The sequence below is a fragment of the Dipteris shenzhenensis genome, chromosome 2, assembly GCF_047967505.1.
Source record: "Dipteris shenzhenensis isolate YYH24624 ecotype China chromosome 2, Dip_SZ_1.0, whole genome shotgun sequence".
In the NCBI taxonomy this organism is placed as follows: Eukaryota; Viridiplantae; Streptophyta; class Polypodiopsida; order Gleicheniales; family Dipteridaceae; genus Dipteris; species Dipteris shenzhenensis.
In genome coordinates, this window is record NC_141597.1 from 28,734,967 (window position 1) to 28,752,956 (window position 17,990).

A 17,990-nucleotide genomic window follows, 5' to 3' on the forward strand; every position below is an offset into this window, starting at 1 on the left:
ACTAGAAGACCAACAAAGCATTTTTTATACCATCAAAGAGGATGCATGGGCAAAAAGAAGGAAATGTTCACTATTGACCATGTAAATGGCACATGATGGCCATAAAATACTTTTCACAAGACTCAAAATAGGCTCTTTTAATGCCCTTGAAAAGTATCATGTCCATAAAGTACCATTTGCATGACTAGAAGACTATCGAGACATTTTTTGTACCACGCATGGGCAAAAACAAGGAAACATTCATTCTTGACCATGAAAATGGGACTGGATGGACATGATACTTTAAACGGGATTTAATATAGGTTATTTTAAGTCCCTTGCAAAATATTATGGCCATCAGGTCCCATTTTATGACTAGAAGACCACTGAGGCATTTTTTTGTACTATAAGAGAACGCACGGTCGAAAACAAGGAAATGTTCAATCTTGACCATGAAAATGGGACTAGATGGCCATGATACTTTTCATGGGCCTCAATATATGTGATTTTAATCCCCTTGAAAAGTATCATGGCCATCAGGTCCCATTTTCATGACTAGAAGACCATCGAGGCATTTTTTTATACCATCAGAGAGGACGTGTGGGCAAAAACAAGGAAATGTTCATTATTGACCATGCAAATGGACCCAATGGCCGTGATACTTTGAATAGGACTCAATCTAGGTGAGCTTAAGACCCTTGCAAAGTATCATGGCCATCAGGTCCCATTTGCATGACTAGAAGACCAAAGACCACTGATGCATTTTTTTGTACCATGAGAGAGGATGCATGGGGGGAAAAAAGGAAATGTTCACTATTGACCATGCAAATGGAACCCGATGGCCATGATACTTTGTACAAGCCTCAGTATAGGGGTATTTAAGGCTCTTGCAAATTATCATGGCCATCAAGTCCTATTTGCATGACTAGAAGACCGCCCAAGCATATGTTTGAGGCATGGTGAAAAAGTGATACGGACCCTTTTAAAAATGCATTTTTCTTACACCAAATGCAATAACACCTAGCAAGAATCTTTGTATGTTAATTATAGGACTGCCAACCTTCATCTCATTTCGCAAATGAATGCCAAACATGGCCATGGAAAACCAACATCATGGACCCGCTACGAACCCTAAAACAATGCTCATAGGTTTCAAAACTTCACAATCCATTTCATGCTATCATCTTTTAAAGTCTATCTAGACCTAGAACAGGGACAAGCATTTAAATTTTGAGACCTAAAGAAAAATAAAACCCAAGTAATGTAAAGACTTTTTTTATGCTAATATTGACGGTAATATCGATGCTAGCGAGCTAAAACTTCGATCCCAAATCGTATCACTTTCATTCTTGTCTCCCATCCTTACACTAATCCTCCATATTCTTGAACCATTTCCACACCTTCCAAGCACCTCTCCACAACTAGGGATGACCACTAGACCTTGCAAGCATCCAAGATTTGAAGTATTGTACTAGGTATGTTGGTTTTGTTTGGTTTTCTCAAGTTTTTCTTTTTTAAACCCTTGCCTTTCCCCTTTCCCTTCCCCTTCCCTTTCCTTTCCATTCCTTTTCCTTCCCTTTCCCTTTCCCTTTCCCTTTCCCTTTCCCTTTTCTTCTCTTTTCTCCCTTCCTTTTTCCCCTTTCTCCCTTCTCTTTTCTCCTTTTCCTTCTCCTTTCTCTATTCTCTTTTCTCCCTTTCCTTTTTCCCCTTTCTCCCTTCTCTTTTCTCCCTTTTCTCCTTTCTCTCTTTTCTCCTTCTCTTTTTCTACCTTTCCTTTCCCCCTTTTCCCTTTTCCTTCTCCTTCTATTTTTTCCATCTCCTTTTTTATTCTCTCTTCTCCTACTTTTCTTACTCATTCCTTCTTTTAATCTTCTCTTTTATCTGAATTTCCCTAATCTTCTTCTAATCTTCTAGTTCCCCCTCCCCTTCCCTTTGTTTTGAAATGAATGTATGTTTAATTAATTGAATTTGCAATGCTTATAGGATTTATGAATGTATGCTTTTTGGATATAGGCTTTATGCATATGCTTCAAGCCTATATGCATACGCTTAAGGGGATGCATATAGGCTTCAAGCATATGCATATGCATATGCTTAAAACTTTAAAGATTTATGCATATGATTCATTAGATGCTTCCCCTCCCCTTTCCTTTGTTTCAAAACGAATGTATGTTTAATTAATTGTTTTTGCAATGCTTATGGGCTTTATGAATGTATGTTTTTTGTATGCAAGCTTTAAGCATATGCTTCAAGCCTATATGCTTAAAGCTTTAAAGATTTATGCATATGATTCAATAGATGCTTCTCGTCCCCTTTCCTTTGTTTCAAAATGAATGTATGTTTAATTAATTGTTTTTGCAATGCTTATGGGCTTTATGAATGTATGTTTTTTGTATGCAAGCTTTAAGCATATGCTTCAAGCCTATATGCATATGCATAAAGCTTTAAACCTTTAAGCATATGCATATGCTTCAAGCCTATATGCTTCCCCTCCCCTTCCCTTTTTTTCCCCTATAGGCTTTATGGATGTATGTTCTTTTGGATATAGGATTTATGCATATGCATTTAAGTCAACATTAAAATCTTATATGCAATTTTTACTGAGTGGGGGGAATTCTTCAATGAACAATGTGCCAAAGCAACAAACCCTTCACCATTGTCCTCCTTGAAACCTTCTCCTTGTATGGAAAAGATTGCACATGATATCTTTGTCTCATTGTAAACATTGACCTCTAGAGCATATGCATATGCTTAAAGCCATCAAACCTTATGCATATGCTTGAAGGATGCTGAGCAGAGGATCGAGTGAAAAATTTAAATAACCTCTCCCATTTTATTTTGTGAAGGATGGTGAGTGGAGGATTGAGTGGAAAGGGTTAAAAGAGGCCCTCCACTAATAGTACTACCTCAGGTAGTAGTCTTGCAAATTACTCACGGAGCCACTAGGGAAAAACTTCTATGTGAGTTTGAGGACGTGAGGCACTGAGTGTCGGGTCCATTGGGCTCCATAGAGATCTCCCAAGACACCACCCAAGGTGGAGCTAGGGAGAGAGAGGGCCATCGTCAATGTAGATGCTCTAGTTCTAGTACAGATAGTTTTGTTGGGGGAGTCAAGTAGACTCCCAAACTTCCACTACCCTCCCCTATGAGACTAATAGTGAGTTTAAAATCATGATGGATTCTAAGGGTAGCCAGGTTATTGACAGAATGCATGGGCTTGTCTCCTCTGAATTCAAGAGGGTGGTGATGGATTTCTGCACACAGCCATAGAAAATAAAGGACTATATCCTTAATCAATTGCAGTCATAGTTCCCCATGCCATTTGAGGAGTTCGAGTTCAACAATCATTGGATGTTGAACAAAATGGTTGTTGTGCTAAAGTCACAAAAAGATCAAATCCACAAGAAGGCAAAGGCTAGGGTATCAAAGCCTATGATTAAAATATCCTCAGAAATACGATCAACAAAAGAAGGCAATCCAACTTGAGCTCTAGTGACAGGGCCCACTTTGAACATCGAAAGATTATATAATTGTGAAAAAAGAATTAAAGGATCCTCAGAAATACGATCAACAAAAGAAGGCGACGGCTTTGAGGAAGAGTAAAGTGGGCCAATCCAACTTGGGCTCTAGTGATACGGCCCACTTTGAACATTTTTTTGTAAGTACCTCTTCTTTCACTCTTTTGATATGTAATTTTGGTAGCATGTCAATCTTTAAAACTAACATATATTCTTGTAATGTTGGAATATGAAAATGGGCCAGGAATGTATGGAAGTGGAATTTAGGTATGCATACAATAACAATACGGAAGCTCTAATGGACCTACTTGCATAGAGAGGAGAATTTGTACCCTTGCTCAATGTGAGCCCTTACTATACCCATTTTGTTCAAATGCTCTCAAAGATATGTACTAACCATGCAAATTGTGTACCGGTTGGTTGAACAGGAGGCTGGAAATGAGTTCTTGAATGAAGCCCACCAAGAGAATGGAACACGTGGAGAGGGCATAGGAGGTGATGATAGTCGAGATGATGAAGAAATTGGGAGTGGTGACAAGGATGAGAGAAGCAATGAGGAGGACTAGTTTTTATCCATTTGCCCATTGGTGATGGCCATACAAAGATAGTGCAGACTTGTATATAGAATTTATAGGCAAATTTTGACCTCAAACGATGTAATAGGACAATTTGTACTTAACAAAATGTAAACAATACAATGCAATGGCCACTATAATGTAATATTGACCTTTATATGAAAGGGCAGATTTGGGCTTGGCCAAGCCCAAATGTGCCCTCAAAAATTTTTTACCACAAAAAAAGTGTCGATATTATCGTCAAAAATAGTTGGGGATTTACCAGTGTCGGTATTACCACCAATATTAGGTCAAAAGTACCTGCCAGAGTCAATATTACCATCAAAACAAGCATTAAAAATGGGTCTTAAAAAACTCTGAGAAGCGTCAATGTGGCCGTCAATATTACAGTCACCATTTTTGAAAATTATGAATATCAACTTCTTCCAAGATCTTTTTCTTTTGTTCTTTATTGGCATCCAAAGTATTGCACTTAGCAACTAGTTGCTTCATGTTTTCCTACCCCTCCACTTAGACCAAGTAGTATCTCTTGATCCAGGAAGAATTTGAGGGTGCTCTAAATAGGAAATCGCTTACTTTTTTGTGCTCTACATGCTCATTACATCATGCACATATTTTGGAGGTTGTATCACACACTTTTTAGCCTCAGCATCAAATACACTTCTTGCACACATTCAGGCCTCTACATCGATGCATCCGACCCCGCACCTAAAAGGAACAAAAGAAAACGAAATAATTTGCTACTTTCCATCGCTCGATGGTTGGTCTAGCTCTAGATTAGAGCTGATTAGATTATCCATAGAGGAGACAACTCCAAAGCAGCCAATCAAAGCCATGCCTAAAAATTCCTAACGAGTTCCTACTCAGAGTCATTCCCTATGCTCACATGCGGTTTCACATCATAAAATATTTTGAAACCTAACCGTCTACACATCAGTAAGAAAATTTTAGAGTATTTAGAGGTATTGGAAGATTGTTCAATGGGCATATTTGATTTTGCACTTCACATTGCCTTCATTGTAAAGCCTTATTGGCTATTTTTTGGCATTTGTGCACATTATTTTGAGCCTTGTAAAACCTCTTGGATATTCCCGACATCATTTGCCATTGATCACCTCCTCTTGTAACTTCTTACTGGTGCTACTACAAGTTTCTTCTTGATAGGACTTACAGTTTAGATTGCAGTTGATTCAAACAATGTTTTTTCATAGGCACTTTGAGTACTCTTTTTTTCATCATGTTTACAACTAGCAACCTCAATTTGGAGGCATCCGCTAAGTTCAATAAATCAAACTATGGCTCATGAAAATATCAAATGGAGAAATATTATTGGATCTAATTATTGAAAAAGAAATCTAAAGTGTTTTTTAGATTTCAAGAATTCAATTCCATGGTAGAGAAGGCAGAAAGATCAAAGTCAAGAGATCAGATAGAGGAGGTGAATATATGTCTTCAACATTCATCAACTTTTGTAGAAGTTTCCTCAGTAGAATGCAATAGCTAAAAGGAAGAATGGGACTTTAGCAGACAATGCTAGAGCAATGCTCAATGAGAAGCATCTTCCAAATCAGTATTGGGCAGAAGCAATTGCCACTGCAAACTACTTGGTTAATCAGCTTCCGACTGAATCAATTCAGGCCGTAATCTTTGATGAAGAATCAGAATGGAAAAGATCAACTACATAGGAGATGGTCACACCAATTACTCAATCACTTATTAAAAAGTTGATGAAGAAAAGCAAGAATTGCCAGAGAAGAGCAACTCATGCGGTTTATTAGGGAAATCAGACCACCAGCGAGATTGACATATGCTCACAAAGGCAAAGTAATTTAGATTGAAACCACCAATTATGCTCTTATAACTACCATCATGGCTATAGAAGAGCTAGTTTACTTTGAGGATGTAGTTGACAAGTCAAAATGGCAAACTGCTTTGAATAAAGAAATAGATGCCTTGTTACAAAAGCAACTCTTTGGAATTATGCAACCTTTCACCAGAAAAGAAGGCCATTGCAAACAAATGGGTTTACAAAGTAAAGTACAATCTAGATGGAAGTATTGAAAGATACAAAACTAGACTAGTTGCATAAGGTTTTGCACATGGTCAAGATTATGATGAGATTTATGCTGCAGTAGTAAAGATGGATTCGATAAGATTATCAATATCACTAGCGACACTCAACAGATGGAATGTATACCAACTGGATGTCAAAAATGCTTTTCTCAATGGTTACCTAGACAAGTAATTCTACATGCAGCAACGAGTAGGGTATGTTGAACCAAGGAGAGAGCATCACGTCACCATCTCAAGAAAAGTCTCTACAGCTTAAAACAAGCACCCAGAAGTTCGAACAATAGAATCGATAGCCAATCTTGGATACATGAAGTTTAATGCAGATCATACTCTCTACTACAAACTTTAAGGGGAAGACATAACTATTGCACTTTTGTATGTACATGATCTGATTGTGCTAGGAAGCACTGAAAGCTTCATTAGCAAGTTATTGAAACAAGACTTATTTGCAGAGTTCAACATAAAAGATCTTGGCCTTATGCACAATTGTCTTGGTATTGAGTTCTAGAAAGACCTAGATAGCACCTTTATGAGCCAACAAAAATGTGTGGATACTCTCCTCAAGAAGTTTCATATGGCAGATTGCAAGATTGCAACCTCACTACCATGGAGCAAAGTTTGAAACTTACCAAAGGTCCAGAAAAGCTTGTTTCTGACAATTGTCTTTTGAGCCATATAGCCTCACATGCACCTGCTATGAGTGCTCTATATTTTGCTTCCATAAAAGATAAAGAAACACTTGGGACTACTTGTTTGAGAACCATGATATAACACTTTGACCAAGGAAAAGTGCATATCCTTGTGTGGATCTCTTGGTCTCATGATCTCCTATGTAGTCATTGTCACAGTACCCATGCAACCTTGGATGACTTCCTCTATATTCTAACTCTCTTGGATGCATTCCAGTGAGGCTATTTTAGATTTGCCATAAAATGTACAATTGAGCTTACTACATAATAAATATTTGGCCTTGTCGCAGATATATAAGAGATTCGATGAGTTGCCGATAGTACTTGTCATTGACTAGATTACTTTGATGAGTCAAGGCCAACAACAATATACTATGATAATCAATTAGCTCAAGCATTAGCCAAGAGTCCAGTATGTTTTTCTAGGACAAAGCACTTTGATGTGAGAGAGTATTTAATTAGAGAAAGAGTGTTACTTGGTGGCATCACATTGCAACATTGTGACATCAAAGAGAATGTTGGAGACATCTTTACCAAACCACTTGGGAATGAGATTTTTGGGAAGCACTGACAAGCTCTTGGTTGATGCATTCCCATTAAAGGGGTGTGATGGAATGTAATGTTCAGTCCTTCTTCAATTCCCCATAATCATCATCTTGAAGGAAGGCCTACTTCATGATGTTGATCTTGTAAGAAAATAATACAACGTCTGTGCTCAACAGATAACAGGATCTCGTATGCAAGAAAGAAAACAAGATAGTATGGAGAATCAAAAATTTGATTACTGTAGAACTGATACAATAGATGGCGCTGCCTCCCACCCATGCACTCTTGTGAAAGAAGCTTCGATGGCATGCTGGAAACAGTAGAAGACGGAGGTTGGATGCTAAGGAATCAGGGTTGCTGTAGCCAGTGATGAAATGGGCTTCATGGGCTTGCTCTTATATAGCCACCAGTCGTAGTCAGTTAGGCTCAATTGGATGACCGACCCAGTCCGCCCAAAATGGTCGACAGTCCCAAAAAAGGCCATTGACCATATGATAGAACCGGTGTGCAAAATAGAGCAACTAACCTATGGTTACCGTTCAGCCCAAAGCCATCCGGGGTCATCTGAGGCTCCAAACGGGCCCCACAACCCGAGAGTGGGCTGCCCCAGGTAATGCTCCATCTACCCTCAGTGCGGTCAGTCAAGGGATGCCTTCCCGCACTTGCATGTAGCCTAGTTGGCAGTGTGCCAACTCTATCTGAAGCCATCGAGCCATCAGGCCCACATGGCCCCCATCTGGTGTCCAAACTAGGACCTACCGGATAACCGAGCTACTCAAATGCCTTCTCCTCATATGGGGGGCTTACAAGTAGAGTTAGCTAGTTCCCGCATAGTTACACGAGAGTAGAGCATTGATATCTAACAGATCTTGAGGGAAGATGTTGAGGATTCATCTCAACATCATGTGTTAATGTGTGCACAGGACTAACACATAAAGTGCTAAAAGGCACAAGGGTTGGAAACTATAACCCTAACCCTAACCCTAAAGAGGTTTGTATATATTCATTATTTTCAACTAAATCTAGTATACATTTAGTCATTTGTTATGAGCTCTGTAGTTGTGCACTGTCTCCTCATCTTCACTCTTCTCCTCTCCTCTCTCCATATTTGTTCATAATTATATCACTTAAGGTCCTTCTCCATGGCCATGCTTAGGTCAATTTGTGGAATGGGGTGGTAGCCCATGTCTTTGTTGTAAGGGATTCACATCCCAATTGTAGGTAGCCATGTGGGCTCCCGCTTGGCTCTCCTCATTTGGCTTCTTGGATGGGTTCAAATTTGTGGATGGGTTGTTTCCCCTTCTCATTTGTTTCCTTCGGTTGCTCTTATGCCAGTCTTTTGTCTCTTTTTATGGTTGCTCCTATACTGTTGTTTCGTCTATTTTTTATGATTACCCTTCTTTGGGTGATGGTTGTGTTGCTTCTTTGTAGCATGTGGGGTCAAAGGGTCTTTGTGGTACTCTAGTAAACAATTTGTCTAAGAGGTTTGCCATCACAAATGTCTAACCTGGTTGGGTCCTTCATCACTCCTTGAGAGCATGGAAAGGTAGGCTCCTATTGAGAATGCCTTGTGCTTACTGGCATGTAGCTTCTCCACTTAATCATTTGATGTTGGCTGTGAGGAGATTTGCACAATTCAGCTTCACCCCATTAGATGTCTTGACTGCCTTTTGGATGATTTGTTTGAGGATGAAAGTATCCAATGTCTTCAGCTACATTTGTTTGAATAGGAATATTAAGAAGTTGGTGGTGGCCATCTCCATTTCCTAAATCGTGACACAATCTTGACCTTGTAGCCAAGCTGCTCTTTTGAGGATAACTCATCACACTCTACACTTGAATGTTCTAGTGCATTATCATTTTCAATCAGTAGCCTAAATGCTGCCTCTACATTAGCTTCATTCACCCTAGTTTGCTTGCCCAACACTCTAAACACTTTTGTGCCCACATGTTACTTCCATTTCCATCTTTCGATCAAACACTTGCAATTCTTTAAATTCCTTCAATCTTCTTTGCTTTAGCCATGCAATAGCTATTGGTGGCCAATTTCATTCTAGAGGGTATTGTATGTCATTTCCCTTTGGCTTCTTTGCTACCCTTGCTTTCTTTGGAGTTGATGATGTCTCCTACACCCTATGATGTCTTCCACTTGGACAACATGTTTGCCATGGTCTTTGCTATTGCCGCTTTTGCTTCTTGCACGATCAGTTCTTGCAATGCACAAAAAACTCCATGAGCATGGCACAACTCAAGATAGATATTGGAAGGATTGCTAGTGTATGGGAGTGAGATGCTAAATACAAAACAAAGGGGTATGTATATTGAGTACTCTTCACTTTTATATGCAAAAGGATGCATGCAATTGTAGTGAGGTTTAATAGTGGTGGGTGTAGGTTACCTCCACACAATTGCACATTAATTGCCAACTCGCAGGCAATTAAATTTGTGGCATCTTCTTCATCATGGAATGTTCTTGTGGTGTCCTTTTCATGGAATCTCCTCCTCTTGTGGTCATTTAATGCTCTTAGCTTTTGAGGGAGCCTATCTCCTTCATGATTGCTTCCCTTCGTCTCATAAATCTTGATTTGACATGCAATGGCCACCCATTGCCACTGCTAGCTATGCTCATACAGCTCATTATCATGAGTCTTTGCTCTGTCACATCGGGCCAATAGTCCCATAGTGTAGTTTGTAGCATATGATCCCAATCATTGTAGTTTTCATTCTTAGACTTGTGAAGGATGTTCTTAAGCACCTTTTTTGTGGCCTCCACTTAACTATTCACCCTTGGATAGAAAGTGGTCTACTTCTTACACGAAATCAAAAACTCTTTTGTCATGTTTTGTATCACCAAATTGATGAAATAAGCCCCTTGATCTAGTAGGATTTCAATTTGGAATCCAAAGCTACAAAGGATATTCTCATACAAAAACCTTGCTATGCTTTGTGATGTGTTGTCCCTCAAAGCTTGGGCTTCAGTCCATTTATTGACATAGTGCCACCATGATGTCCTTGTTTCCACCTGAATGCATGGCAACTTTGAATGGACCTATGAAGTTTAACCCTACTTTTGAAAGAGTTTTCATGGGCATGTGGGATTGAGTGGTATTTGATTCGTCTACTCACTCCCTAGCATATGTCATATATCGTGCAATGCTTCATTATACATCTTAGTCTTAGGAGTTCGTAGGCCACCAAATCTTCGCTTTGGGAGAGTTTTCTAATTTCTACAATCTTGAAGAAATCTTTTTGGAGAAGACTCTAGAAGTCCCTCAGGAATAGAAAAATCACGATTTTTTTTTGGCATTCTATTCATGGAGGGAATGTAGTGAACGTCTGGAGGTCCAGGCTCCTACTTGACCTCACTACCTTAGTGAGGAGTCCATTTAGTATTGTTTATGGGATTGCAGACACGTGAAGATAATCCTCTTTCCCCTTCATGGCCTTGAGCTCAATGATTTGGCTCTCTCTTTTGGGGCCTCATATCTTTTATGGGATGCATATCTACACATATCACGCTCCACCATAGCCCGCTATTCAATATCTTTGTATGATTTTGATTGACCTTTCCCCTTCATGACCTTGAGCTCAATGATTTGGCTCTCTCTTTTGGGGCCTCATATCTTTTATGGGTTGCATATCTACACATATCATGCTCCACCATAGCCCGCTATTCAATATCTTTGTCAATGTGATTTCGATTGAGAAATCACCTCCCGCGACTCCTTCATGAGTCCTCTCATGTGGAAAGATGCATCTTCATATTATCATATCCCCATATTTTCGGTAGATACATCTTGTACACTTTTTGAGTGCAATCCTTTGTCTCTCATCTCTTGATGCACCTTCAATGAATGTTGTTATGGAGAGATAAAGCATGATCTCTTTGTGCTTCTCTTCCTACATCGACATAGCAAACAACCTTGCATAAAGTAGTTCATCATCTATTTCTCTTTGAATATTTGGTCTTCATGCGAGAAATATAATTTGTCTCACGATGATATGAACTAGGCTTATGTATTATTTTAAAATTGGAATTTTGCACAGGGTGTGGTCACTCTATACCACATGTAACATAATATGTTCATTAATGGAAGAGGGCCTTACGGGCCATTTGTGGACGTGGAGTGTTAAAAAATTACTTACCTAATATAATTATGGTATGTACATGTACAGAGATGGCTTTTAAGTTCCAAATTACACCATATATATATGTATGGAAGGGGGGTGAACAATTATACCCGAAAATGCAAAATTTAAATATAGGAGTATTTTAAATGTGTGCTTGGTTACACTTGCTTTATGGGTTTTTAGAGAATGTCTTCCCCAAGGACTTTGCAATGAAAGCATCCACCTTTTTAATCTAGGTATTATGATCTTGTGCACGAAGAACATGAAAGGGTTGCTTTGCAAATAGTGTTGAAACTTTTGAACATTGTATACCATTCCCGAGGCTTCCCTTTCAACTTTGGACTAATTGTTGTCTACCATTGCGAATATTTGGCTTTGGAAGATAGGAAAATCCATGTTCCCTTCAAGTTGAGTCAAATCATGGACCGATTGCCATCCTTGATGCATTGACATGCACATGGAAAATATTATTCCAATCAGGCATTTTAGATATCAATGCCTTCATTACCATCTCTTGTAGAATCTAAATTAATTTGGCTTATCTGTTGTTCCACTAAATTTTAGTTTTTTGCCTTATAAGCTGATGTAGGCTACTCAAGCAAACTCCTTGATGAACTTCCAACTCAGTAATAAGCAAATTTGCTTAACATTGCTTGGCTCCTTTATCTTTTGATTGGCATTAGCCTTTGTTTTCTCACTCTCATGATCCCACTCCAAGTGCATTGGCTTCATGTTGTACATTGAAAAGCCATCCAAAAGATTGCTAAGAATTCATCAATATACACTTGGAATTTCTCTAGAATGAGCCTTTGAAATGTTGTCGGCACATTTTTCAACCTGAACATTATCACATGGCTTAGTATGGCCCCCGTTAGTGATGAAAGTGGTCTTTTCTTTGACTTCTTTGGGCAGCATGCTTTGGTTGTACCCACTGTATCTATCTATGTATGAATAAATCTCATGCCCTGCGACTTTATCTACCGTTATTAGCAAGTTAGAATAATGGCTCCTAATGGCTCTCCCTAAATAAAATCAATCAATTAGTTCTATCATGAACCTAAGCCTAACCTAAGCGCTATCCCTATTAATGCGAAACTTGTGAATCAACCTAAGCGCTCAGCTCTACGTCTCTCCGCCTCCCTCTACTACTCTCTGCCTTGCCGCTCTGCCCTCTACCTCTCCTTCTCCACCTTTGCTCTCCCTGCCACCTCTCCCTACCCTCCTCTCCTCCTCCTTCCTCCACCCTCCCTCAACTCTCCCCCTCTCTCCCTTTCCCTCCCTCCCTCCCACTCCCTCCCCCTCATATATTCGCTTAGGGCAGCAGCTGTGAACGTTCTAGATTTCAAACCTTCACGAATTTGGCATGTTCCAGATTTTTGCGAACCTTCTTGAATCAACACGTTTTGCCGTTGAATGCATTAATATTCACTATTTACCTTACATTAATGGCCACTTACCTATCCCGCGGACGACAAATCGTGGGCACCTATTGGAAAAGGATTTGGGATGGTTTGTTCATCCAACTTCCTAGAGTTTGTTCTCCAACTTCCTAGAATTTCTACATAGCCTTAACTTTCCATTCTTCTTAAGCACTATGATGATGGGGTTGCTTCAGTTCCACTGCATAAATGAATCATGCCCTTAGTAAGTGATCAATACCAGACGACTAACTTTGCATAGTTGGGATTCATTGGTACCTTTGTTGTCTAAGTGGCTTTGGGATCAAAGGCATTCAGTGCTATACAACCTTTAAGTTTGTGTACTCCCACACAAAAACATCTTTATATTGTAAGAAGGGCTTATGGCCTTGGTTGATGAACTTGTTAGCCCGTTCCTCATTGGTCTTATCAACTTTAGCTCTCCTTTTGGACCTTTTGGAAACACATTTTAGGATCCTTTTTGGAAACACCATTGGCATCTATGTCGTCACTCTCATGGCATCCATTGTAGCTATTTGGACAATACTCATTGGAAGTAATTTATCTTCTATGTCCATGCATATGCTTCCTTCATTTCTAAGTATTCTGGCTTGGACTCCTTCGTGACGCTACTCTTTGCCTCGCTATTTACCTTCATTTTCAATTTTGAATGTATTATTTTCCCAAGTGTACACCACTTTTGCTCCTTTCAACCACGGCCTACCCAACAACATTGGGTATTTCTCCTCAATTTCCATTTTGCCCACAATAAATGTCATCTTGAAGTAAGCCCCATTTATCTTTTGCATAGGTTCTTTAGCATATCTTGTGGCATCATTAATCCCTGATATGCAATACAAATCTTCTTTTGAGCAGTTTTTTGACTTCTTCTCAAATTATGTTTGACTCCAGGACCTCCATCAATGAAAACCCTCTTGAATGTGTGTGTATGTGATTATTGGATTTGCGCTTTCCATGGTTCTCAACTCTATGCCAGCGATGAGGCCACTCGACAACCACTAATAACAAAGGGTTGTTTCGTGTGGTTGGTTGCTTGGTGAGCACCCTCGTTTTGGGCTGCAAAGTCATATACCATCTCTCTTGATTTTTGCTTGATTCGGTTGACACATCTTCTTTGCCAAACTCATGTTGAAACGTCTTTAAAAAGTGTTTCGTCAAAGCATTCCATGTGTTGAAATGATTGTCTGGATACTGGTCAAGCCATTCAATAGACTTATCTATGATCGTGGGGGGCAAATACATCAAGTACTTCTTCTCTATATTGCATTGCAATGCCGTTGCCATTTGTAGGGAGCTCTGCAAATGGGAATAACCTATGATATTCACCTTCGGCCCTAGAATTACTACCATGGAGTTGCTAGAGGACTCTTCTTCCATCCTCGCAGAGTGCTCTACTGAACTCAGGTCACTCCCTTGCCTAAGTGGATTTGATGGGGTGTTGCTTCTCGATGCATCCCCAATGGTGATGTCAAGCGGTCCTTTGTGTTCTGATACAGGTGGGCTTTCCTTTGAGGTAGAGCCTTGACTCTCTTGGTCTTCTTTCTTTTGCTGTCCTAGGTGTCATCACCACTCAGGTTTCCCACTCTCTTCCCCGGCTTGTATCTCCTTGTTGTTTAGCCAACAAGCTTCTAGAAGTTTGCTCGTTTACTCAAACAGTCCACTCTTCTCTTCTCTATCGATATCTTTGCTATCGGACGAGCTCTTGCATCTTTGTTATGCTTGGCATTCATTTCACGCTAATTTCCTTGAGGGAGTATTGCTTAGTCATGTAAAAAAATTATTAACTCAACATTCGGGTGCCGCTTACGATGATGCGATGCACCAACTCAAGCTGTTTACACATTGCCAAGACCACGTTCGTCCAAGCCTCGATAAGGCTTCTGCCATGGTCTAGCAGTGACGCAATTGACTATGTGGCATAGTGGTCCTGTGTTCAAACCCCACTAACGTTACGCACATTTAATTTGGCTGGAGAAGAAATCCTCGTCCAAACGCCTACCCACCTACGGTTGTTTAGGCGGCAAGATTCGTGGGGCCGATTGCGCTTTGACATGTGGCACCTCGCCCCGGATTGGACCACCTCAGCCCCAAAAGTAATTGGGCACTAGAATTTGGGGAGGCACTCTCGTACTTTGATTCAAAAAAGGAACATCAACTAAAACTTGTCAAAGCTTCATTCCGTATGGGCGACATGGGCGTTGATAGATTGCTTCTCCAGGATCAGGATTTGGATATCCGTCTGGTTCAAGAGCTGGAAGGGCATAGCGACAGAGTATGGAGCGTGGCTTGGAACCCTGCCCGTGGGTCTGGCGGGAGGCCTGCGATGCTCGCGTCTTGTAGCGGCGACAAAACGGTCAGGATATGGGAACACGGTCCCTCACAAGATCCTTGCTTTCCATCATGGAATTGTGTGGTGGGTTTCTCTTCGACACTCAAATGCACTTCTCTTACATGGACTTTTGCTCAATATATGTTTTGTGTCCTCTTGTTGCTGGTAAAAACAGCAGTCTCTCAGGAGACCCACTTAATGAAATTTTTGACACCAGTTGAAGCGTTAAGATCAACGCATCACATGCTTGGGCATAGAACTTTTCGTCGCGACAAGCATGGAATGACGAAGTCAATACAATCCAAGTTTAAGAGCTCTTGTCAATTCTCAATTGCCTCATGGATTGGACAGTAGAAAAAGACAACTGAACTCGAGAATCATCCCTTCCACATAATTATACTGAGTTTTTTAAAAGTCTTATTCTACGAAAGGTGGCAACCTTCGTGGATAAAATCTGTATAGTTGCTGCCAAGGCGACTTGTATATTGGAATGCAGGTTTGTTGGCTTTTGCAATCAGAATGCCCTGCACGAATCTTACACGTCCGCATAAAGCTTTAACATAATTTGTGGTATGCTTGGCTTTAGGCAGTTTTGGAGGAGATGCATAAGCGCACAGTAAGGTCATGTGATTGGTCACCAGATGGAAGATTGCTTGCCACCGCCAGTTTTGATGGTACAACAGCTGTTTGGGAAAACGTGGGTGGGGAATTCGAATGTGTTGCTTCACTCGAGGTGAGGAATGCATTGTGTTAAGAGTCAAGATGGGAAACTTCCGATTGTAGATCATTTAGTATTTAAATGCAAATATCGACTGTGTGATTTCAGGGTCATGAAAATGAAGTCAAAAGTGTATCCTGGAACTCGTCGGGAACGTTATTAGCCACGTGCGGACGAGACAAGTCCGTTTGGATTTGGGAAATACAGCCTGGAAATGAATTCGAGTGTGCGTCAGTGTTGCATGGCCACACACAGGATGTAAAAATGGTGCTATGGCACCCATTTCAAGATATATTGGTTTCGGCCAGTTACGACAATTCTATAAAGGTAAGCTTCAGGCCTTTGTGTGCTTCTGTATGGTAGCTTTTAGGTATTCATAAGCATTATTTCTGTGTGGTAATGCGCAGCTGTAGTTCTTTGGAGAACGCCTTTTGTTTGTGCATGTTGAATGCAACATTTCTTCATGCTGTGGGAGGTTAAAGAACAAAATCTCATGGAAAAGATGATGCAGAAAACCTAGGTCCTTTAACAAATGAAGAGAGAGGAAACCTTTCAAATAACCTATGCAAGGAACTTATTTGTTCATATTGCATGGGTGCTGAAAAGTAGATGGATTCTATGAGCGTGAGGAATATGAGACCCTATGGTGGCACCCAACTAGGGTTAAACCACATGTGCTAACACTAACTCAACGTCTAACTATAGTTGAAAGAAACATGGTGATGAGGGAGAGAGAGAAAGAGAGTCGGCTAGGGTGAGAGGAAATGATACTCAAATGAAAACATAATCCAATGATGTGACAATCGAAGTACAGCCTTTATTTATTTATTTTTTTCAAGAAAATTACTTCATTAAGTAGTCGGCTAGGGTGAGAGGAAATGATACTCAAATGAAAACAGAATGGAAAGGCTTTCTTTCATTTATCCAATGATGTGACAATTGAAGTACAGTACAAGTTTAATCTCAATCACCAAATGGAATTGAGGCCAAAGCTTTGCGGAAAGCTCTAGACTTTTCTTTGGGAGGGCCTTGGTGAAAAGATCTCCATTGTTCTCTTGTGTAGGATAGTAGATCAAATTGATTTCTCCTGCATGTAATCTCTCTCTAACATAATGATAATGGATCTCAATGTGTTCCGTATGTGCCTGAAACACAGGATTTCATGGCACTGCAATAGTACTCATAGTTAGTGTGTATAGGAGTAAATGGCGGCAACCCACCACGAAGATCTACCATCAATCTCTTGAGCCATACACATTCAATTGTAGTTGTGAAAGCTGACCTATACTCAGCTTCACAAGATGAGGTTGCCACAATGGACCATTTCTCGTTCAACCATGAACTGCCAATAAAGAAACAATTTTCACTAGTGGAATAGCTAGTGTCATGTTAACCAGCCCAGCCCAATCTGCATCACCGAAAGCATGCAAGTCAAAGTCACCCCCTTGGCATAGAACAGTCCAAGAGACTTAGTACCTTGCAAATATCTGAAAACCCGCTTTACAGCACACCAATGTTGTCTTTGATTTTGATTCTGTGCCATATTCAAAATGAATGCACAAACAGTCCCAAAAGTTGGCGTGCTGTGAATTATACTGCAATCACAAGAGAATATTTTCCCACGAGCCAATACATACTTGGCTAGGCAAATGCAGCCTGAAAATGGACTATTTAAACAGTTAGCCACGTGTTGATTGCTTGCGGGTACTTCAATAGCTTGCATGTACATCCGAGTCAAATCTGTCGCACAAAAGCCAATGCTTGGCTTGAGGATGCATGTCAAAGATCTTTCCTGAACTGCCAAAACCTGCAGTGAAATGTGTTGTCACACGAGGTCAAGCTACCAAAAGGAGTCTTGCTCCAAAAGCCCCAAAAACAATGGGCTGTAAGCTAATTAAACAAAATGCTTACTAATTTGGACAGCAAAATTTGACTGGTTGAACAGTCCCGAAACTCTCCAATGTAAAATAGCTAATGCTCTTCAAATGTGACC

At 40.2% G+C, this 17,990-nt stretch overlaps 1 protein-coding gene across 2 annotated transcripts in view; it reads left to right on the top strand.

Annotated features, from left to right (window-relative positions):
• The first annotated feature begins 15,083 nt into the window (after positions 1 to 15,083).
• EMB1345 (Transducin/WD40 repeat-like superfamily protein) overlaps positions 15,084 to 17,990 on the top strand; it is a 43,455-nt gene continuing 40,548 nt past the window's right edge. For both annotated transcript variants that reach the window (XM_087394873.1, XM_087394880.1), the window contains exons 1-3: positions 15,084 to 15,363; positions 15,866 to 16,012; positions 16,106 to 16,324. In XM_087394873.1, coding sequence (XP_087250999.1) covers positions 15,133 to 15,363; positions 15,866 to 16,012; positions 16,106 to 16,324 — 597 coding nt within the window. In that variant the 5' untranslated portion in view covers positions 15,084 to 15,132. The remainder of the gene's footprint in view (positions 15,364 to 15,865; positions 16,013 to 16,105; positions 16,325 to 17,990) is intronic.